The sequence below is a fragment of the Rhinopithecus roxellana genome, chromosome 6, assembly GCF_007565055.1.
Source record: "Rhinopithecus roxellana isolate Shanxi Qingling chromosome 6, ASM756505v1, whole genome shotgun sequence".
In the NCBI taxonomy this organism is placed as follows: Eukaryota; Metazoa; Chordata; class Mammalia; order Primates; family Cercopithecidae; genus Rhinopithecus; species Rhinopithecus roxellana.
The window spans coordinates 34,974,253-34,997,135 of NC_044554.1; the positions used below are offsets into that span (position 1 = coordinate 34,974,253).

The 22,883-nt window shown below is 37.6% G+C and overlaps 1 protein-coding gene, 1 non-coding gene and 1 pseudogene across 2 annotated transcripts; all 3 read right to left on the minus strand.

The window, feature by feature from the left end:
• Positions 1-4,992: 4,992 nt before the first annotated feature.
• On the minus strand, positions 4,993-6,791 carry LOC104674941 (olfactory receptor 2A7). Its single transcript, XM_010379424.2, has one exon. The coding sequence runs from the start codon at positions 6,701-6,703 to the stop codon at positions 5,771-5,773; it is 933 nt and encodes a 310-aa protein (XP_010377726.2). The 5' UTR covers positions 6,704-6,791; the 3' UTR covers positions 4,993-5,770.
• A 7,258-nt stretch (positions 6,792-14,049) lies between these two features.
• LOC115898417 lies at positions 14,050-14,152 on the minus strand. Its single transcript, XR_004058155.1, has one exon. It is a non-coding gene; the product is annotated as a U6 spliceosomal RNA (small nuclear RNA).
• Positions 14,153-14,614: 462 nt separating this feature from the next.
• On the minus strand, positions 14,615-17,149 carry LOC104674939 (annotated as a pseudogene).
• Positions 17,150-22,883: the final 5,734 nt, after the last annotated feature.

Consider the following 22,883-nt stretch of genomic DNA (forward strand, 5'->3'; position numbering starts at 1 on the left):
ACTCTGGGTCAAGGAAACCTCACTGAAGCAAGAGTTGCGGAAAGAGACAGATCGTTTCTAACAGCAACAGATGAGATCTATTTTCTTATAAGCATTATTGATAGGTGATCAAGTTACCTTGACACAAAAATAATCTAAATAATATATTAAACATTCCTCACATGTGACCAGGACTTATTAAATTTTAGGTTGATAGTAAAAATTTCTCAGTAGGTGCTGTCACATGCACCTGTAGTTCCAGTTACCTGGGAGGCTGAAGCAGGAGGATAGCTTGAGCCCAAGTGTTCCAGAACAGCCTGGATAACATAGCAAGCCCTCGTCTCATAAAATAACATAAAATAAAAAATTTATGTGTTTATCAAACTTTCTAAATTTACTTTTTAAACTCATAAGGCATAGAAAAATATTTGACTGTGAAAGATATGTACAAACCCACCCACTTATAAAATAATAACTTCCTTTCTCAATTTTTCATTTCCCTCAAAAGGAAGACATAAAGGAAAAAAGAAACACAGTGAAAACCATGATTTTGGCCGGGCGTGGTGGCTCACGCCTGTAATCCCAGCACTTTGGGAGGCTGAGGCGGGCGGATCACAAGGTCAGGAGATCGAGACCACGGTGAAACCCCATCTCTACTAAAAAAAATACAAAAAAGTAGCCGGGCGCGGTGGCGGGCGCCTGTAGTCCCAGCTACTCGGGAGGCTGAGGCAGGAGAATGGCGTAAACCCGGGAGGCAGAGCTTGCAGTGAGCCGAGATCGCGCCACTGCACTCCAGCCTGGTGGACAGAGCGAGACTCCGTCTCAAAAAAAAAAAAAAAAAAAAAACATGATTTTTTGAAGCCAACTGAAAGACAGGTGTAAAAGAAGGAAAATAAGGTACCTGATAGTCTGCATATCCTTTTAGAACAGCAGTCCTGTTTGATTCAGTCTTGATTTCTTTTAAAGAAATGGAGGGGGCATGTTCATTTTTATATCCCTTTAATTGTGTATATTAATACACATTTGTCAAATGACATATAAATAAATATAAGCAAATGAATTAATAACTAAGTATTGATGTCCTTATATTAGATCTGGTTTCTTTTATAGTATAGTCTCATATAATTATGCCAAGTTTAGCCCCTTCCTCCCAAAAGAAATAAAATGCTACAGTTCAGAAGAATTTCATCCCTAATGATCTGAATTAAAATGAAATTTTAAAAATGTGTCAAGAACAACAGGAGGATTCATAAAGTGTTTAAACACTTGAATTTTGAATCACTTCTCTTTTATCTTTTTTTAAATTTTATTTGATACCTATGTGACGTACTTAATGTTAATTAAAGACCATCAAGAGGAAACCAGAGTAGATTTCTAGGGGGTTGGAAGGAATGGACTGGGTGATTTTGCTCTACCTTGACACACCTTCTAATTCCAAATGTAGCTTTCAGGCATAGAGATGTACATTATGTATGTACAATTTCAGAATTTTAAAAAATGACAGATTATCTGGTTAATACATGGTAAGGAAACTAGAATTTTAAAGTAAATATCTAAGAAGGCATTTGTTTCTTTATATATAAGCAAAACAGCATAACTTTATCGAACCTGCATTTTAAAAAGCAAATCTCAAACTTTAATGATCTGTCAGATTCTTTTCTAAAATTTTGAGCATGGGTGAAGCAGAATCACTAAAGTGATTACCTATAGTTAATCTGTGGCTCAGCTGAGCTGCAGGGCTGTTTACTTGTAAGTAACAAGCAAGAAATTAAAACTGATTTATTGCTTACATAGTTATGAGCCAAGACTTTGCAAAGTTGTCTTATGGAGTCATAGTTGATAATGTAAGTAAGTTTTCTGGATATAAGAACTGTCGTGGGCCATGAAGAACTGAGTGTCAGTTTCATGTAACTACTGTCTAAGCAATAATCTGGTAAAGGCTGATAACAATTGATCCTACTCTTGAGTGCTTCCTGTGAACTGGGCGCTGGAGGAGCACGGTGTAGCAAGTTGATGGTTCTGAGCTTATGAAGATTTCATTGTGAAGATGTGCCTCGGGAGGAAAAGCAGAAATAAATAAAAAGGTATACATTAAACAAAAATCCTATAAAAAGAAAACTTAAAGTATTATTATTACATCATTTTCCTACTTTGTTATACCACCACTTCCAACCTCAGTTCTTTTTCTGTACTCTTTCCATGTGCACCACAAAAACTTATCCTCCAGTCTATGGAAAATCTAATATTTATACATACTTATTTAGTACATTCCAGGTGCCTTATGCCCTCTTTAGTGCCATGCTCAATTTAAGATAAGACACTGATTTAGCATCCATTTGGGTTTATATTCATTGCAGTAAATATATTCTCATAGATTAGCATCTATTGTGCTGTACTGACAATAATTAAATGCATAATTTATAAAACAGCTGACCTGTATTAATTTTCCTGAGATGTAACATCCCTCCATAATATACTGTGCTATACTTTCCTTTGGCTGGGAAAATTATTTTGTACATTTTATCAAAATCTAGGAAACAGCAATTTCTGACTTCTTTTGTGAGTGTCATCTTTCCCAAATAAATCTCTATCACATAGATATTTCTCCACCAAAGAAACATATATAGCCAAGTCCTAAACACTTTTACATAATTTGCACATCAAATGTGCATCTATTTTTCCCCTGGAACTACTGATATATAATATGAATGATGAGCATATATGTTTAGCCATAAAAGAAATAATTTACTTCCCTTCTCAATACTTAATAAAAAGCGTCAGTAACAGAGTGAGAGTTAACCAAAGCCTAGGAGCTACAACATGTCTAAGAGGAATTCATGGTAAAGTAAAGAAAGGCAATCTGATTAGCTCCCACATTTGGACTCAAGGATCTCAGAAGGGTGAAGCACCTGAAGGTTTCTGGGAGTTTCAGTGGGAGCTGCAGAATCTTTGCTTCTGTTTCTGATTGAAAATGTATCAGAATCCTCAGCAAAGGAGGTGTTATTCTCTGATGGGCTCAGTCTGGTTGGCAGTTCAGGGCTCTCTGTAGGGACTGGGCTATGAAACCTCCTGCATGCTCACCTCCTCAGGGAAGGAGAGGCAAGCAATTGTCATTTTCTATTTCTGTTCTCAACCCCAGCAGGATGCACAATTAAGAAACCCAGACAGCCACAGAGCACACCTCTGAGACAACATCTCTCATTACCATCCCGGAATGCTTGGCATTATTTGAATTTCATGAATACCCACATTGCCCTTGTTCCCCAATCTCCAGATGGTTCAAGTGAACCTGTCAGGAAGCAGGAACAACGTGACAATGAATAAGCTCCTGGTGTGAACCTCTGGAGCTCGGCTTCTCTCTGATGTAATCTGGGTTCCTTGTGTGGCAGCAGAAATGGGAAGAAAGGACCTGAAATATGAGTTGATTCCAAGTGACCCTCTAAGGTTAGAGAGGCAGGGAGCAGACAAGGAAGTCCAAAGTGTCCCAGTGGGGCTTATTAGAACCTACCTTAAGGAAACGTTTTTCTAGGGGACAAAACACCAGTGCAAATCCACTGCTGGAAATGTTTTCTCTAATGTCTATTATGAAATGGAGAGATTTTGAGTTCAGCTCCTCTCGGGAGGGGAGGAAAGAATCCTCTCCAAGGTAGCTTCCTCTAGCAGTTTCCTGCCTCTTATGGGATAAGAAGATTTCCTGTCTAAGATATTGTCATATTTATTTGTATTTTGCTGAGTTCTTTTACTGGATATGAGGCAGTCAAAATGTTATTTGGAAATCTCCTATCAGTCAGTCATGCAATTTAGAAGGATGTTAGTTCCATAGTGTGGTCTCTGACTTCCTAAGGTTTAGAATAAACTCAGAGGGCAATCTGGCACAGTTATTAAGGTTTGGGAGTATGCCCATCTGTGCTCTGACTACACATCCACCGCGAGAAGAAACATACATGTGAGGACACCAAAAACACTATATGGAAATCTTGTTGCACAGTAGGCCACCCATCAATCTTACAGCTTTCCTTTTTCTTTTTATGTTGCAGGTGACCTGCAGAAAATGTAGAAATCAGGAAACTGACATACAAAAGAAAAAGTTAGTAGCAAATGGAAACAACAGTTATAAAAATATAATATGGTATATAGTATAAAAATTATACTATAGTCTACTTTTTAACCTATTTTATGAAAAGTATACCATAGTAGAGTTTTTAAACTATTTTTATACTATATAAATAGTATAAAAAGTATAAAATAGGCCGGGCAGGATGGCTCATGTCTGTAATCCCAGCATTTTGGGAGGCCGAGGTGAGTGAATCAGCTGAGGTCAGGAGTTCGAGACCAGCCTGGCCAACATGGTGAAACCCTGTCTCTACTAAAAATACAAAAATTAGCTATGCATGGTTTCACGCCCCTGTAGTCCCAGCTACTCAGGAGGCTGATGCAGGAGAATTGCTTGAACCCGAGAGACAGAGGTTGCAGTGAACCGAGATCGCACCACTGCACTCCAGCCTGGGCAATAGAGCAAGACTCTGTCTCAAACAAAACAAAACAAAACAAAACCAACCAAACAAACCAAAGAAAACAGTATAAAATAGTTTTGGGACATAGTTTTATATCTAACATGATATGACATTCAGTTATTGTGTAAAAATCTATTTTAAGATACAAAAGTAAATTCATTGAACTAAGACAATAAGAAATTAAATATAAATGTTTAAGACCAAACTTAAACCTAGAAAAAATATCATCTCAAAATGACATGTTTCCCATGGCATAGGAAGCTGCTATGACTTTTAAGTGTGTAGGTGATGGATTTTGAAATCTTTCTACATTTTTCTTTTTTGAGAAATTTGGGTTTATCTTGAAAACCCTGAGTTAGAAAAATTAGATTGATTTCATTCCATGGCAAACACAGGAAGATGTATACTGAATTATATTTTTTAAAAATTTCAAACTTCAAAGATTGTGAGGTTGAATGAGGTCACCTCCTGAAGCTTCTATACTAGGAATGCTGATCCATGATGAAGGACAGGTTTCGATTTATTTTCTTTAGATGATCCACCGTTGAACAATAGAGACAGGGTCCCTCACAGTCTGTATCCAAACAGAGCCCAGATTTTTACAGACTGATCGAGGCCTAATGCTCAGACCTACATCTCTTTAGAGGCTCACTTTGCAAGGAAAAAAAAATCATTCTGCCCTAGAAAGGGGCTGTAGGAAGTATTCACAATGAGTCCATTAATATCAGGATCTCCTGTTCCAGGAAACTCTTACTAAGTATTACAAAGGAAATTTTATGTGCTCACATAAGTTTAGAAAACACTGGCTTAAAGCTGGAACAGAATTATTCTTTCCTAGAGAAGTTTTTACAGCGTTCGCTGTGCTAATATGAATTGTGATCCCTAGGCAGAGGCATCTGATGGGAAGTAAGTCTCAAACTTATTTGACCACAGAACTTATTTTTAAAGTTCTCTGAAGGGACCAGTGTTTTGAGGAAAACATTCTGGGAGCTATGGGACTGGATCAAAAGCTAATGAGGATATTGTAAGTGGTATTGTCCTGGTGTGGAGTAGCTGCGGCACAATTTGAAGAGATAAATTTCTAGAATTCATCCCACATCTGCTGAATCAGTCATTTAAAGGTAGGGCAGGAGATAGCTCTGTTTTAACTAAATGTCTCAGATAATTCTCATGTCCACTGAGGGCAGAGGTCCCACCAGTACAGAGTTGGGTTAAGAACTGCCCAACGACGTAACTAACTTCCTACGTCACTGTCAATCACAATGCCGTAATCCTCTTCATAAAGCCCTTTCTACTCCCAGCACTCTCTTCAAAGTATTCTTCACTTCTGAGTTCCTAAGACTATAGATAACGGGATTGAGCATGGGATTGAAGAGGCTGTGAAACAGCAGGAGATATTTCTTCTGCTCCTTGGGGTTCCGATATCTGGGTCCAACATACATGATAATGGCTGTGCCATAAAAGAGTCCAACCACACAGAGGTGGGAGAGGCAGGTGGAGAAGGCTTTCCTCTGACCTTCCCTTGATTGGATCTGAAGGATAGCACAGAGGATGCACATATATGAAACTACAATTGTGGACAAGGGTCTCACCAGCCCAGAAATTGCTCCGGCCAAGACCATATTCTCATTGATGTGGGTATCTGCACAGGCAAGTTTGAGAACAGCCAAGATTTCACAAAAAAAGTGATTAATTTTCTGGGGCCTACAGAAGGGTAAAGGTAGAAGTAACACAAGATGAATCAAGGATAAAATGACTCCAATGGCCCAGGAAGTCACCGCTAGGGTGATACAGACTGTCCAGGTCATGATGGCCAAATATCGGAGGGGGTGGCAGATGGCCACGTACCAATCATAGGACATCACCACCAGGAGGAGACATTCTGTGACAGCAAAAGTGGAAAAGAGAAAGGTCTGCGTCATGCAGCCCGCAAAGGAGATGGGCTTGGCTGGATGCAGCAGGTTCACCAGCATCTGGGGCACTGTGTTGCAGGCGTAGGCGATGTCAACGACCGCCAGGTGTGAGAGGAAGAAGTACATGGGGGTGTGCAGTCTGGAGTCCAGTGAGATGAGCCCCAGGATGGTCCCGTTCCCCAGCAGAGTGAAGACATAGAACGGGGAGAAGAGCCCAAAGAGGAGCATCTGAATCCTTGGGCCAACGGGAAATCCCAACAGGAGGAATTCTGTGATGGATGTTGGATTGTGTCCCATATCCCTATGACAGAGGAAATCAAGTTAATGCTCATGGTTTAGGAGAAGTGTTTAAAAATAGATTCATTTTAACTTGTTTAGCACTCTTTGGTGAATTAGAAAAGGGTTCACAGACAGCCGCAGTGAGTTTTTGTGTTTTTAAATGAATGCTTAAAGACCATTTGGTAACACTAAAAGAAATGTTTAAAAAATATATGCAGGCTGGGTGCAGTGGCTCACACTTGTAATCCCAGCACTTTGGGAGGCCGAGGCGGGCATATTACCTGAGCTCAGGAGTTCGAGACCAGCATTGACAAGACGGTGAAACCCCATTTCTACTAAAAATACAAAAAATTAGCTGGGTGCTGTGGCGTGCAACTGTAGTCCCAGCTACTCGGGAGGCTGAGGCAGGAGAATTGCTTGATCCCGGGAGGTGGGGCTGGCAGTGAACCAAGATCACACCACTGCACTCCAGCCTGGGTGACAGAGCGAGACTCTGTCTCCAAAAAAAAAAAAAAAACAAAACAAAAAAAAAAATAAATAAATAAAATAAAAATGCATGCACACATATACATAGGTTTCTTTTTTATTATGCTAACTTTTTAATAAAGGCTAAAATTTCAAAATCAACATGTCACATATTAATATATTCTTTTGGTCTTTTTTTTTTTTTTTTTATTGGCTCAGGCATCTCAGGGATGAAGGTCACATGTTAATCTAATACACAGGTTTTGTTTGATTCAGTGGGCTGTCTCATATCCTTCAAATAAATTCTTCTTTTCCTTGGTCATATTATTCACAGTTTTTCTCTGCTATGTTTCAGAAACAGTGAACACTGATGATACACACATGTCAAAGTCTTCAAACCACATCAAGTTTAATCTTAAAGTGGAAGGTTTAATTAAGGGCAGGCTGTACTAAGGTTAGACAATCATCAGCCAAATACACCAGTGGTCATTCACCTCTTACACTTTCCACTCTTGCACTGATCGTCACTTCCACAGCAAATATCTGATGAAATCTTTTCTTATCCAAGGGTAAAGACTTATTTTTTAGCCCAGAATCTTATTTTTTTTGTTATTTAGTTTTCCACAATATTTAGATGAGCTTTTATGTGAATGACTGAATAGATTTGCATGTCATTATCTAAACATGAAAACAGAATCACTAACTTTTTGTTGGATTTGGGCTATTGATAAACGCTCTAGAATGCTTAGTTTTAAGCATTGTCTATGCAGGTGATTGGCAATAGATGAATTTATGAGGAATGCTGTAGAAACAGTCTCTGAATTCTCTGATTGAACTTAGGCCTCCTTGATCCCACAATTAAAATGTTAGCATAAACATGATATTGTCATTTTTGCTTAAATTTTATTCTCATTTTTTATGTAAAATTATATTGTCTTGGAGATAGCAAGGATGAGCAATAATCCTCCATTTAAATGTCCATAAAATTATAAATTTAATCCTGCAAAACCAACTAAAAAGTATTTCATTTGCATTGGACTTTTCCTACCACCATTCCAAGGATAAGTGTCATGCTTATGCTGAAGAAAATAAAATAATTTGCAGTTATTTATTGATTTCTTTTCATTTATTTCATGTTGTGCTGAGATTGGATCTAAACTTTGAGCTCCTAATCATTGCTCAGATTGTGTGGCCTCATAAGATTGTGTATAATAAGTAAACAAGCATCTGTACACTTGTTAACTTGATGACCTTCTGTACGTCAGACTTTAAGCCCTTTTAAAAATAAAGTGCTGGGCTATGCTTGGTGGCTCATGCCTGTAATCTAAGCACTTTGGGAGGCTGAGGTAGGAGGTTCGCTGGACCCCAGAAGTTCGAAATCAGCCTGGGAAACATAGAGACCTCGTCTCTTTCAAAAAATTGAAGAAATAGTAATTATATGAAAAAAAACTTTTAAAGAAAGAAAGTGCTGGTCTTTTTTGTTAATGTGAAACATTTACCAGAGTCTCTTGCACACAGATATTTCTTCAACTTTAAAAAAAGCTACTAGTCAAAATACCGTAAACATATTGGTTGCTTTAATGTATTAATATACTGATGGATAATATGCTGATATCTATTAATATATTTTACTCATAGTATCCTATTATCTAAAACTATTGGTGAGCAAAATTTGAGCACTAAGAGAGTAGAAATGTACTTTTGCATGATATTAAAGTGTGATGGTAAAAGCAAACAAAAAATGAAAATGACATTAAATTATATTTGACCAGAACTCACAAAGGCAGTTAGGAAATCCAGGTGTCTAGAGATGATTGCTGTGTAAGAACCTAGATAATCTTCAGATAGAAAAGGCAAACATTTCTACAATGTGGCTGAGTTTACTGATGCTGCTGGGAACTTTGCTGCCCATCTGAGAGCTGCCAAGGAATGCTCCTGCCTCTTCAAGTGCTTTTGAGAGGGGAAGGTTTTATGAAGTCATCACCTCCACAGAGTACCTTCCAATTGTCTTGAGAGCTTTGTGTAACATATGAGAAAATAGGCTTCACTTGCACCAGCATGATTTGCATAGAGACATGAAGAACCTGACCACTGTTATTCTTCTAGGGTCAGAGAACTGAGCCTATGTCTCATTCTGTCTCTGAGGAAGCCACAGTGATAAAGAGATTGAGATTAAGGCAAGAACAGAAAATGTCTTTGTAACTGAAAGGATACATATGTTATCTAAAGTAATAGCCTGGGACCACGTGGCTATCACAGCTACCACAATTTGTGAATTTCTTAGAGTTTCATGAATATTTATGCTATTCCTTCCCCAAACATTCAGAAAGCACTTGTGAGATGCAAAGATCCATGCCTAGGTTTGTTTAGCAATAAAATAAAATCTTGACATGAATTCCTGCAGTCATTTCTTTTAGTGTAGTCTGCTTTCCCAAATACCCGGAAGCTGGTGGGAGAATAAACTTGAATTCCAAGGTTTTAATCATTAGATCTTTTTAGATAGAAACTCAGACCCTTTATTTTTGAACACCAATCTGTAGATGTTGGAGATTTGTTTTAAATAATCTCTGGGGCTCATTGACCTGTCTAGAAGAAGAATGGATTAGGCATAAGGATTGAGCAAAACTTACTTTTCAAAATTTTCCTTTTTTTTTTTTTTTTTGACAATGTCTGATCCTGCCCTTATGGGAAGGATAAAGCTCTGTAAAATCACAGGGCCAGCTCCTGTTTTCTGAACGCTTTCTATGGATGGGGATGAATCTATGTATTCCACTTATCAGAGTAGGGTTACCCTCATGGATTACATTTGAGGTCCCGCATCTGAGTGGTTGACAAATTGTTCCAATATAGCTAGCCTAAGTGTCCTTGTATTAGGCCTGGCTTGTTTACAAAGTTATCAGCTGGTTGGAAGGACCTAGGAGACTGTATATATAAGCTGAGAGAGAGGCATCAGTGATATAGGGATCTGTGCCAACTGTTCATTCATCCTACTTTTGTCTTTTGCATTTTCTCTTGCCCTAAAACATATTGCACCCATTATAGGATAGATGGTTGCTGTGACCATTCAGTCTTACGACTTAGTAGGTCTAATAGCACTTCAGCTCAAGCTGGATAACTCTGGATTTATACTTACTTGACATGCCTTTCTCACTAAGCTTAATAATTTCTAGCTTTTGATTTAATGACTTTCACTTGAACATTTGGAGGACACTGTAGGGTGATTAATTGGCTTAGCTTCAACATTGTTGTGTCTCAGGGACTAGGGAGACCACAAGAGGAAGAGAGAGAGGGAAATGACCTGTCGGTGGAGCAGTGGGAACACACACAGCATTTATCAATTAAGTTTGCTGTCTTATGTGGACGTGCTCATGCTGCCCTAAAACAATTACAATAGTAACATCAAAGATCACTGATCACAGATCATCATAACAGACATAATAATAATAAACCAGTTTAAAATACTGTACAAATCATTAAAATTTGGCGTAGGACACAAAATGAGAACATGCTGTTGGAAAAATGGTGCAGATAGACTTGCTTGAGGCAGGTTAGCCACAAAATTTTAGCCCAATGGAAATGCAGTATGTATGAAGCACAATAAATTGCAGAACGATAAAATGAGTTATGTCTATATATAGAAATAGAATTAATTTGATTGTGTTTATGTTAAATTCTGTGACCTTAATGGACTCACTTCTTAATTTTAGGAGGTTTCTAAAATAGATTTGTTTGGATTTCTATGTAGACAGTCATGTCTGTTGTAAGTAGGGACTATTCTATTTTTTCCATCCTGACCTGTATGTCCTTTATTTTCTTGTCTTATTGCGCAGTGTTAACTTCCAGCACTGTTTTGCATAAGGGTGATAATAGCAGATATAGTTCCTTTATTCTTGATTTTAGAGAGAAACCATTCAGTTTTTCACCACTAAATATGATGTTAGTGTAGCTATGTCCTACATAACACTTTGGTCAGTGATGGACTGCATATATGAGAGTGGTCCCCCAAGATTATAATGGGGGTGAAAAACTCATATTGCCAAGTGATGTCTTAGCCATGATAATGTTGTAACACAATGCATTACTTACATGTTTGTGGGATTGCTGCTGTAAACAATCCTACTGCACTCCCGGTGTGATATAAAAGCAAACAACTATGCATTTTACTATGCATTTTACAACATTCTACTAAACTTTTTGTCGTTATTTTATTTTATTTTATTTTGGAGATGGAGTCTTGCTCTGTTGCCCAGGCTGGAGTGCAGTGGTGCAATCTCAGCTCACTGCAACCTCTGCCTCCTGGGTTCAAGTGATTCTTGTGTCTCAGCCTCACAAGTAGGTGAGATTACAGGTGTGAAGCACCATGCTTGGCCAAGTTTTTATATTTTTGGTAGAGATGGGGTTTCACCATTTTGGTCAGGCTTTTCTTGAACTCCTGACTGCAAATGATGTGCCTACCTCAGCCTCCCAAAGTACTGAGATTACAGGTGTGAGCCACTGTACCTGGCCTTTGTCATTATTTTAGAGTGTACTCCTTTTACTTATAAAAATGTTAAGTCCTAAACAGTCTCAGGCAAGTCCATCAAGAGGTATTCCAGAAGAAGGCATTGCTATCATAGGAGACGACATCTTCATGCATGCTGTTACCTGTGAAGACCTTTCAGTGGGACAAGATGTGCAGGTGGAAGACTGATATTGATGATCTTGATACTAGGTAGACTTAGGCTGATGTATTTGTGTCTTAGTTTTCAATAACAAAATTTTAAAAAGTAAATAATAAAAATAAACAGTTTCACAAGTAGAAAAATGTCTGTAGAATAAAGATATAAAAAAAGAAAATCTTTCGTGCAGCTTCATAATATTTGTGTTTTAAGTGGTGCTATTACAAAGTAGAATCAAATTATTATTAAAAATTAAAAAGTTTATAAAGTAAAAGTTATAGTAAGCTAAGGTTAATTTATTGTTGAAGAAAGAAAAATGTTTTAATGAATTCAGTGTAGCCTAAGTGTACAGTGTTTATAAAGTCTACAGTATCGCACAGTAATGTCCTAGGGCTTCATATTCACTCACCACTCACTCACTCACTCACCCAGGCAACTTCCAGTCCTGTAAGCTCCATTTACGGTAAATGCCATATACAGATGTACCATTTAAAAAATCTTTCATGTTATATTTTTTTTACTGTGCATTTTATGTATTTAGATATGCTTACATACATAAATACCACAGTTGGTGAGTTTTACCAAATGGTTACCATAAATGTAACACTTAACTCTATTATAATAGCCTATAGTATTCAGTATAGTAATACGTTATACAGGTTTGTCACCTAGGAGTGATGAGCTATTCGGTATAGCCTAGGTGTATAGTGGCTACTATATATCCCATCTAGATCTGTGTAAGTACACTCCAGGATGTTCCCACAATGACAAAATCACTTGACCGCACATTTTTCAGAATGTATCCGCATCGTTAAACAACACATGACTTTATAATGTTAGCTTTTTGTAGATGCTTTTTACCAAGTGGTTAAAGTTTCCTCTATTCTCGCTTTATAGAGAGCTTTTATCACGAATGGATATAGAAATGTGTTAAATGTTTATTATGTATCAATATATAATGTAACTTTCCTTCTTTTGTTTGTTAACATGGTGGATTATTTTGATTGACTTTGTGACTTTGTGAGATTTAATCAGGCTTGTTTTTCTGGAAATAATCCCCCACTGGACATGGGTCAATTTTGAAAAATATACTGTAGAAGTCTATTTGTTAAGTAAGTTATATGTATCTTTATATATATATGTATATATGTGTGTGTATGTATATATGCACACACACTCTCTCTCTCCTGGTTTTAGTATCAGTGTAATAATAGCTTCAAAAAATAAATTGGGAAATGTTCTTTTACTGTTTTCTGGAAAAGATAGTGTGGAATTGCTGTTAACTTTTTTTAAAACACGTCAGAATTCTCCAATGAAACCATCTAAACCTAGAGATCTTTTTTGGTAGTTTTAAAATTATGAATTCTATTTTCTTAATGATTATAGAGTTCTTCAAATGATCTATTCCTGCGTGGTGAGTTGAGTTAGTTTGTGTTGCAGCGGGCACACTGCATTTTGTCTATTTTGTCTAAGCTGTCTAATTTATGTGTGTGGAGTGGTTTGTAATATTCCTTGATTGTCCTTTGTGATGTGCGGTGTCTGTAGTGATATCGCCTGTTTCATTATGATACTTGAAATTTGTGTCTTTTCCTTTTAATTTCTGCTTGAGTTTGTTAAATTTTATTAATCTCTTAACAGAGCTATCTCTTTGTTTCATTGATTTAACTATTGTTTTTCTCTTTTAAATGTGTTTTCTGTTCTTATCTTCATTAATCCCCACCCTCTACTTGCTTTCAGTTTATTCTGCTCTTCTTTTTCTAGGTTCCTGAGGTGGAAATCTATTGCTCACTCGAGACTTTTCCTCTTTCCTAATGCATGCATTTATTGCTCTAACTTTCCTTCTCAGCACTTTGATATGTCACAGTTTCATGTTTATCCAGTCCAATGTACTTTTAAAATTTTCCTTGAGACTTCTTCTTTGACCGAGAGATTATTTAGAAGTGTGTTTTTAAATTTCCAAGTGTTTGGGACTTTTCATATCTTTCTTATGCTGATTTCCAATTGGATTCCCTACAATGATTTCTAGTTTTCACCTGCTCTGGATGATTACTATCTCTTAAATTTGCTGTGGTGAATTTTAGGGCCTAGGATAGCTCTATCTCGCCATGTGTTTTGTCAGCACTCGAAAAAATATGTGTATTCTGCTGTTGTGTGGCATATTCTGTAAATGCCAAATAGATTCTTTTGGTTAGTGGCATTTTGAGTTGTTTTATATTCTTCCTGATTTTTTCCCCTCTTTTTAAAAATATGAAATGTCTCACAAAATTTTGTGTAATCTATATGCAGGAGCCATGTTAATCTTGTCTGCATCATTCTAATTTTAGAAAGTGCTGCCAAAGGCAACACTCCTTGCTGATTTTCTGTCTAGTTCTATCAATTATTGAAAAAGGCATGAAGAAGTTTCTAACTATAATTGTAGATTCATCTATATCTCCTTTCAGTTCTGGCAGTTTTCTTTTTTTAAAAAAAATCAATGAGAATTTATTTAATTAAGCATGAAGTTACTTTCTCATTTATCTACAACCACAGTGAATACACCTCTTGGCATGAAGACACAGCCTTTAGAATTTAAAACCTCCCCACCTGCAAGATTGCATATATAAAACTCTCACTATTGTTGCTATAGTAGTGGATTAGTTCCCGAGATTAAAAGTTATATGATCTAGAATATAATAAAATGGAAATGATTTACTCATAGATATGTATTTAAATCATCTTTATTTATAAACTACTATACTAAGAACTATAATTCCATTAAACTTCAATTTGAGAAAAGTGTCATCACTTAAGTAACAGCCGTTACTTAAACTGAAAATGAGATCAGTCTAAATTACTTTTGAAGAGAGCAAAAATATTGTCAGGTTTCTTGCTGTGGTTCTGGTTGTTCAGTAGCAGGCTCCTTGGAAGGCAGAATCAACCCTGAAGGGAACTCGCTTCTACCTTCAGAATGTGGGGTTGGGGTAAAATCCAGGTCTTGGGTGAAGGTAAGGAGGAAAACCCCTCGGTGGATAGATGTTTCTCACTGCAAATGGAGCACGTGGTGGGCCTGGGAAATCCCTTGGTGGATAGTAATAACCTCGAGACACTCCAAACATGGTTCCTGGAGGAGGTGGGGGGAAAGGCGGTCCTCTTCTCATGAATGGGCCTCTTGTATTCACAGGAAACGATGGACCTCTGATTGCAGCCAGAGGTGGAGGAACAAAGCCGGTACCAGTTCCTTCATTTTCGGCAGGGAGAGATGAATCAGGCACATTTAAATTACCAGGATCATCTTCGGCATCATTTCTACTGGATTCCATTTCTGAAGGCATTGAGCCATCCATTTTATCCAAAGAAGGCATATTAAAACTTCTGAGTTCTGCTGGCCCAGACAGTCCATCAGAATTAGAATAAAATCTGTCTTCCCTTTGTGGAGGAGGAGCTGAATCAGGATATGATTGTCCTGGTGGAGGAAACATCATCCTACGGTCGGGTTCCCATGGAGATGACAGGGACCCAGTGTCAGGAGGAGCCCTGTGAGGATCGGTTAACGTATCGCAGCCTGGTTCTTCTCTTTCATTGCTAATCTGATGGTCCAGAGGATTCCCTGGGCCTCTTGGACCTCTTCCTCCTGCCCCCGGAAGCACAGGTGCGGGTCTCAGTGGACCGTCCAACACAGTTTGAGGAAACAGAAAAGCTCTCGTTTCAGATGAAGGCTGACCCAATGGTGAGGGACCATATGGGGAATGCTCTCTGCCAAATGCTGTATTTGAAACATCAGGTGCACAAGGATCTTTTTCTAAAATTTCAAATTTAAACTCTGTTTCCGTTAATTTTTGTCTGTTGTGAGCATTTTCTTTCCTTAAATCATTGAGGTTTCTTTCAGCAGTCTGAGCTGCCAACCAATTATCATGTCCTTTTTTCTCGTAGGAAATAGCCTGCCTTTGATAAAAATTAATAGTTCTCTTCAATTTTTCTTCAAGATCTTTGGCTAGCTTTCCATAGGTCTCCAGCCCTTCAGTGGTGTGGCTGATCTCTTTTTGCACTTTAGAAAGTTTCTCTTCTTCCTGTATCCGGTAATTTTCCTCTACTGTCAATTTCCTGTGGAGTTTCATTTCATTTTCTTGATAGAATTCGGTCATTATTTTAAGTTTCTGTTGAAGCTTCTGATTCTCATGTTCAAAATACATGTTTTCTGACTGCAAAGAGGCTTGTTGAGTCTGAAGATTTTTAATATGCTCTGTAAGTTCTTCCTTTGTTTTGTCAACTTCAGATAACTGAATAATAATGTGGTTTCTTTCTCCTTCGGAGGTTTTCAAAGAAACATTTAACTTAGCAGCATGAATCAGTTTCTTCAAAGCTCCTTTTGGAGGATCATCTAAGTAAGCACCATTTTCCGATTCACCATTCACTTCTAATTCCAAGTTATCACCATCCATTATGTCCTCTTCAAGCACAGCAGCCTGATCTTTCATGTTTAGCAAGCGTCCAGTCAGAGTCTTGATGTGATTTTCTTTATCATTTAGAACTTGTTCTGCATGTGCTTTGGAGTCTTCGAGTGTTATTTTCTGTTTATTAAGTTTACTCACTTGTTCTTTCCATACTTCAGCTTCTTGCAAAAGCTGCTTCTGGCTTTCCAGAAGTTGAGAATTTTCATTCAAAGCATCTTTTATTGCTATCTCGCGTCGTTCTTCACTCATGTTAAATATCTTGCAGATGATTTTGGCTTCAGCTATTTGTGATTTGAGGGATTTTGACTCATCTTCTAGAGACTGTATCCTTTTTGAAATATCTGCCATCAATTCATCTTGTTGAGACTGTTTAGATTTCTCTTCTTTGAAGTCTTTTTCTAGACAGAGGATTTCATCCTCAAGTTCAGAATTGGACCTGTTCAGCTTTTCACAGGTTGCCTCCAAACTTCGTGCTTCTGCTGCCGCCTTCTCAAAGCTGGCATCCTCTAAAGATGACTCTACTTCACAGGCTTCGTGCTCTTTTTGAATAAGGCTAAATTTTTCAAGTAGTTTACATTTTTCTTCAATTAGTCCAGAAAGCGTTGCAGCAAGTTGTTTTTCTCTTCCCACATAAAGCCGACTCCTAACCGATCTAAAACCTGTCCACAGAAAAAGGAGAACAGCAAAAAATTCAACGACAGTTGCACATACCACCAGTTCCCACGGAAAACCATAAGGATTCGAATATGGTCTCCTACTTTTAGGCAGTGCTGCCAGAAGGGTACGTAGCTCCTCCAGGACCAGCCCCAGATAGGGCTGAGGCGTAACGCCGGGCTCCTCCATAGCGCCGAGGCTGCTCTGGGGTCTCCGCAGTAACACTGGCCACAACAAGCGGTGGAGAACACGCAGCCTGGGATCTGGAATCCGAATCCGCACGTGGCCACCAAGCGGAGCGGACCACTGCGGAGCCGGCTGCGGGGGGATCTGGGGATCGCGGGCACCCCACAGGCCTCACAGGCCCATGCTGCTGTCCCCTCATCCCCCCTGCCCCCTTGTTACACTTGACATCCTGAGGCAGTGCAGGTCCCAGCCTGACCCGCCTTTGTTCTGGCAGTTTTCACATGACATATTTTGCAGCTCTGTTGTTTGGTGAGTACACTTTTAAAATTACTGTCTTCTTCATGGATTAAACCTTTGATCATTATATAATCTCTCTGTTTCTGGTAATTTTCTTTGCTTTATCTGATATACATACAGGCACTCTTGCTTTCCTTGCATTAATGTTTGTGTAATATATCTTTTTTTCATCCTTTTAATTTGGCCTGCCCTGTATTGGCAAATTTCAAGTGAGTTTCTTGTTCACAGCATACAAGAAATATATACGAAAGAGTCATTCTTTTAAATACAGTTTTCTATTATCTGTGTCTTGGTAGACCATTCATAATTAACCGAATTATGGATATTTTAGTGCATAAGCCTGACATTTTTTGTTTTCTGTATCAATTCTTGTTTCTCTGTTTATTTTTCATGACTTCCTGTGGGCTATTTGAATATTTGTTTTAGAATTCCATTTTGTTATTCATAGTGTTCATAGTATATCTTCTTTTTTATAGTTTTTTAGGTTGCCTTTTATAGCTTAGTATATATTCCTTTATGTATACATTATCACACTAAATTGGTGTCATTTGTATTCTAGTTTGAGTGAAGTATAGCAACCCTCTGTCATATTATGTCTCTTTACCCTCTCAAATTTGTAGTATAATTGTCTTACATACATTTAGAATAGCACTAGACAATGCTATGATTTTTGCTTGAAACATCAAACATAATTTAGGAAATTAGATTCTGTGAAAATAAAGTGAACATTTTAGAGCTGCCAGAAAGAAATCTGACACAACCTGTTTTGTCTTTCATTTTTTCTTTCTTTCCTTTATATTGATCATAGATATTATGATGCCCTATCTATTAACTCCAATATCTGGATTATCTATGAATTTGTTTTTAATAACTGATTTATTTCTCATCAGTCTGTTTTTCTTGCTTTTTTGTAGATTTGGTATTTTTTTTTTAAGTATGCTGAATTTATGGCTAATATGATATTGAAATACTCAAGAATTTTGAATTTTTTATCTGGGCAGAAGTTGTAATTACTTGTAGATCATCTTGCTGCTCTCAAGACCTAGTTTTAAGCTGTGTTACGGTAATGATATTTTATTTTCCTCTTAGAACATATGCCTCACTCCTAGGATACTGTGCCTCTCCTAAGAGAATTTTTAGAATCCAAGTGAGTTTCTCAGTTGTTTACCAACATTTCCCCATCTGGCTGGATCTGAACTCCAGTAGCTTTCCAGGAAATTTTCAGTCCCTGATGATCTCTTCTGCTTTCTGTATGCCAGCTGTTGTTTTCTACTAGGTCTCCTCTCTTCTTAACCAGCTGTCACATAGCTAAGAAGTCACAGAAGGACCAAAATGGCATCTACACACCTATTTCTAGGTTCTTTCGCTCTCCCATATGGTACATTGACCCCCAATTCCAAACCAATTTAGCAGCTTTGAACTCTATTCATTGCTTCTTTTGGTTCCCAAGACCACTAACCCCTGGTTGGGTCGCATTTTCCTGTACCAACTGTCAGGAAGATGCCTTTCTGGAAAATCCTGGCAAATGTGGTACTAATCTCATGTGCCTCACCTTCCTTAAAGATCTCATACCTGACTTGCTACAACAATGTTCTTCAATGCCTGCTGATATGGTTTGGCTGTGACCCTACCCAGATCCCATCTTGAATTGTGGCTCCTATAATTCCCACATGTAGCCTGCCCACCTGAACCATGCTTAGGACCTGGTGAGAGGTAATTGAATCATGGGGGCGGGTCTTTCCTGTGCTGTTCTTGTGGTAGTGAATAAGTCTCACGAGATCTGATGGTTTTACAAAGGGGAGCTCCCCTGCACATGCCCTCTCTCTTGTCTGCCATGTAAGATGTGCCTTTGCTTTTCCTTTGCCTTCCATCATGATTGTGAGGTCTCCCCAGCCATGTGGAACTGTGAGTCCACTAAACCTCTTTGTTTATAAATTACCCAGTCTTGAGTATGTCTTTATTAGCAGCATGAGAACAGACTAATGCACCTGCCAAGATTTTTTTTCTATATTTTGTCCAGATTGTATAGTTTTTTATGGTGGGAGGGTGAATCTGACACAAGCTAGTTGGTGTCAAGTAGCCAAGTCACATAATAATTTATTTTTAATGTAAAGCTATACAACCTTCTTTCTATACCTAAATTTTTAATTAAAATATAATAATTAAAATGTTACTAAAAATTTCTTAATGATTTTATTTTATGGGGAAAGAGACTCAGTCAGGAATGTGAAATATGGCCTACAAGTATTTCTCATTTTGCAGGACACTGTCTGGGTCTTCCTCTCCCATGGATGATCATTAGTGTGGTTTATCTTTATGCTTTGAGAAAACAAGTCTGTAGTATGTTACTGTAGTCTACTATATAAAGATACTCTTCAACTTATGATAGGATTATGATCCAATAAACCCATCATAAGTTGATAATATTGTAAGTTGATGCCTTTTTAAAAAAAATATAGACTCTTGTCATGTTGCCCAGGCTGGAGTGCAGTGGCTATTCTCAGGTGTGCTCATACTGCACTATATTCTCAAACTCTTCGAGCTCAAACAATCCTCCTGCCTCAGCTTCCTGAGCAGCTGGGTCTGTAGGCACACACCCCTATACCTGGCTTGAAGATATGTTTAATAAACCTAACCTACCAAACATCATAGCTTATCCTAGCCCACCTTAACCATGCTCAGAACACTAACATTAGTCTACAGTTGGGCAGAATAATCTTACACAAAGCCTATATTATAGAAAACTGTTGAATATTTTATGTAATTTACTTAATACTGTACTGAAAATGAAAAGATAATGGTAGCATGAATACTTGAAATATGGTTTCTACTGAATACATATCACTTTCCCACCATTGTACAGTTGAAAATCTTAAGTGAAACCATTGTAAGTTGGTGACTCTCTACATTTATTTTACTACTTTCCCTTTTTCTTTTAATAATTGAAAGGCATAATAAGGTAAAACATTATTGCCTAAAAATACTCTGCTGCTCTGGAAAATAAAAAAGGCAGAAGTTTCAAAGAAATCTTTCAAGAGATATAAAACTCATATGAAAATGAGATAATTAAAGAATAACTATGTAATTATGCATGTTGTAAAATACAATTGGGGGGTGGGAAGAGAGACTGTAGATGCGCCATGAAAATGAAAGCAGAAATAAAGTAGGAATGGAAACATTTATATAGGAGTTGTGAGATATAGTATCTTATTGTTGTTCAACACTAAATAGTTTTCAAGTCTAGCAGAGGACTTGGAAATTATAAGCTACTCAACAGTGAATCTCAGAGTTTTCTCCATTCATCTCACAGTTAGTCTTATATAAATATACAGCTCTGTAATGATTATATGTATCAATTTTTTTTCCAGTCAAGGAGTTTCCTTCCTCATGTTCATTTTTTCTGAAAAAATACCACTTGGTACTACATGATATGAATGGCTATGGTTGAATTGGTTACTTACAGTAATAGGCTAACATGTTGTTTTGGCAATTAAACAATAAAAAAGATGTTCTTTATTAAGATATGAATCTATTTCTTAAAGAAATGGGTTCCATAGATTTCCATAGCATTAACCATGTTGGTAATTCAAATGACTCATCACTGAACAAAAATGCTCAACCTCAGAGACTGTCCTTGCACATAAAAATTTTTCTTATTTTCAGGTGAGTATTGGCCAACTCATATCAAATATTGTTGATAGATTTGTTTTTTCGAGATGGCAATTAGAGGCTTTTAGCATGCCACAGCCACTTGGAAATAGCAAGGCAGTGCATACAGATAAATTCTGTGAGCTCTAATTCAAGAAGGAAAATGGAGATCCACTGGAATTGTGAAGAACGCTCCAGATCCCGAGGAGGAGAACGCCGGCAACCAGCCGCCATAATGCTGTCCAGCTGATACAAGTGAATGAAGTCCCAGCACATGAGAGGTAGAAGCTTCCCTCTGTGACTCATGTTTCCACTGGGGATCTGAGCAACCCAGGCTGAGAGAGAGCACTTTGTTTCTCTCAGATCCTGGAGCTAACTTCACGAGAGGCTTGGAGACACTGACAGAGACAGACACTGGAAAAAGCTACAGGCGTTTTCCCAGCCCCAGGACAGAGAACAGGACACCATTTTTAACTTGGGTGCATCTAAAGTCAGCCGTTCTTAAAAATGGAAGTTATTTAATTCAAAATAATTTAGAGGAAACATATGGTCATCTCTACTATGTTTGAGATTATTTTCAGTCCTAATCTGGCAATTATTTAAAAACCACATTTAGAAAGGATGGTCATCCTATTTAGCATAGAATTAAAATAGTGTCATGGGATAATAGATTCCTAAAATCAATTTTATTCTAGAATACCTATATCGATTTCTGACTCTTCTAAAGACTCTAATAGATTCACTAATTTAAAAGTATTTACATTATCTGGTGGTTTATTTTTAGGGTAAACAACTTATAATTCCTAGACCTTTATGTTAGTTATTAATTTAATACATTTATTTACTTTTCTTTCCATATGAGGAATTTTCTGACACCTGACAATTTTAGATCACAGGTCAAAGTTTCAAAAAGCTGATTCATAGTGGGACTAAAAAGGTTCATGTCTTACTTGAGAATATGACATTCATTTTCCTACTTCTTTTTGAAAATTAAAAAAAGGAAACATCATGTAAATGACTAAGAAACTAAAAGCTAAAGGTAAGCATTTTAATTATGTTAATATGTGAATAACTAACCATTTTCATGTTCATATATTGACCTACAACATATTAGAAATAAAAAATGATAAGAAATAAACATTATACTTACCCATGGTTTTCATTTGGCAGTAATAGTCATGAATATTTCCCGTGTCAAAAATCTTCTTCTAAGACATTTGTTTGAGCATTGAGTGTTTTTTTCACTGTATAGATGTATTTAAACCTAGTGAATCTCATTTTCTGACAATTAGATTATGGATCATATCCATTTTGTTTATTATGGTATATTGTGGGGCTGTATATCTACTTTCATGTGTGTAATATGCATGTAATTATATATCTGTATAAGTACATATACATTATGTATATAAAATACACATAGACACCCACATAAAATCAGATATTTTAAATTAAAAGCTTAGGATATATTCCTAGGAGTGGAATTTCTAAGTGAAAGAGCACTCTTCATTTGCTTGTTAAAAAAGAAATAAAGTCACATAAAAGCAGTTGATCTTTTTTCTTTTTTTTTCCCCCAGAGGGAGTCTCACTCTGTCACCCAGGCTGGAGTGCAATGGTGCGACCTCAGCCCACTGCAGCCTCTGCCTCCCAGGCTCAAGTGATTCTCGTGCCTCAGCCTCCCGAGTAGCTGGGATTACAGGTGCGGGCCACCACGCTTGGCTAATTTTTGTATTTTTAGTAGAGATAGGGTTTCACCATGTTGGCCAGGCTGGTCTCGAACTCCTGACCTCAGGTGATCTGCCAGCCCTGGCCTCCCGAAGTGCTGAGATTACAGGGGTGAGCCACCGTGCCAGGCCCAGT

Coding starts and splice junctions, on each gene's coding strand:
- LOC104674941 (XM_010379424.2), bottom strand. CDS start 6,703: ATGGGACACAATCCAACATCCATCACAGAATTCCTCCTGTTGGGATTT.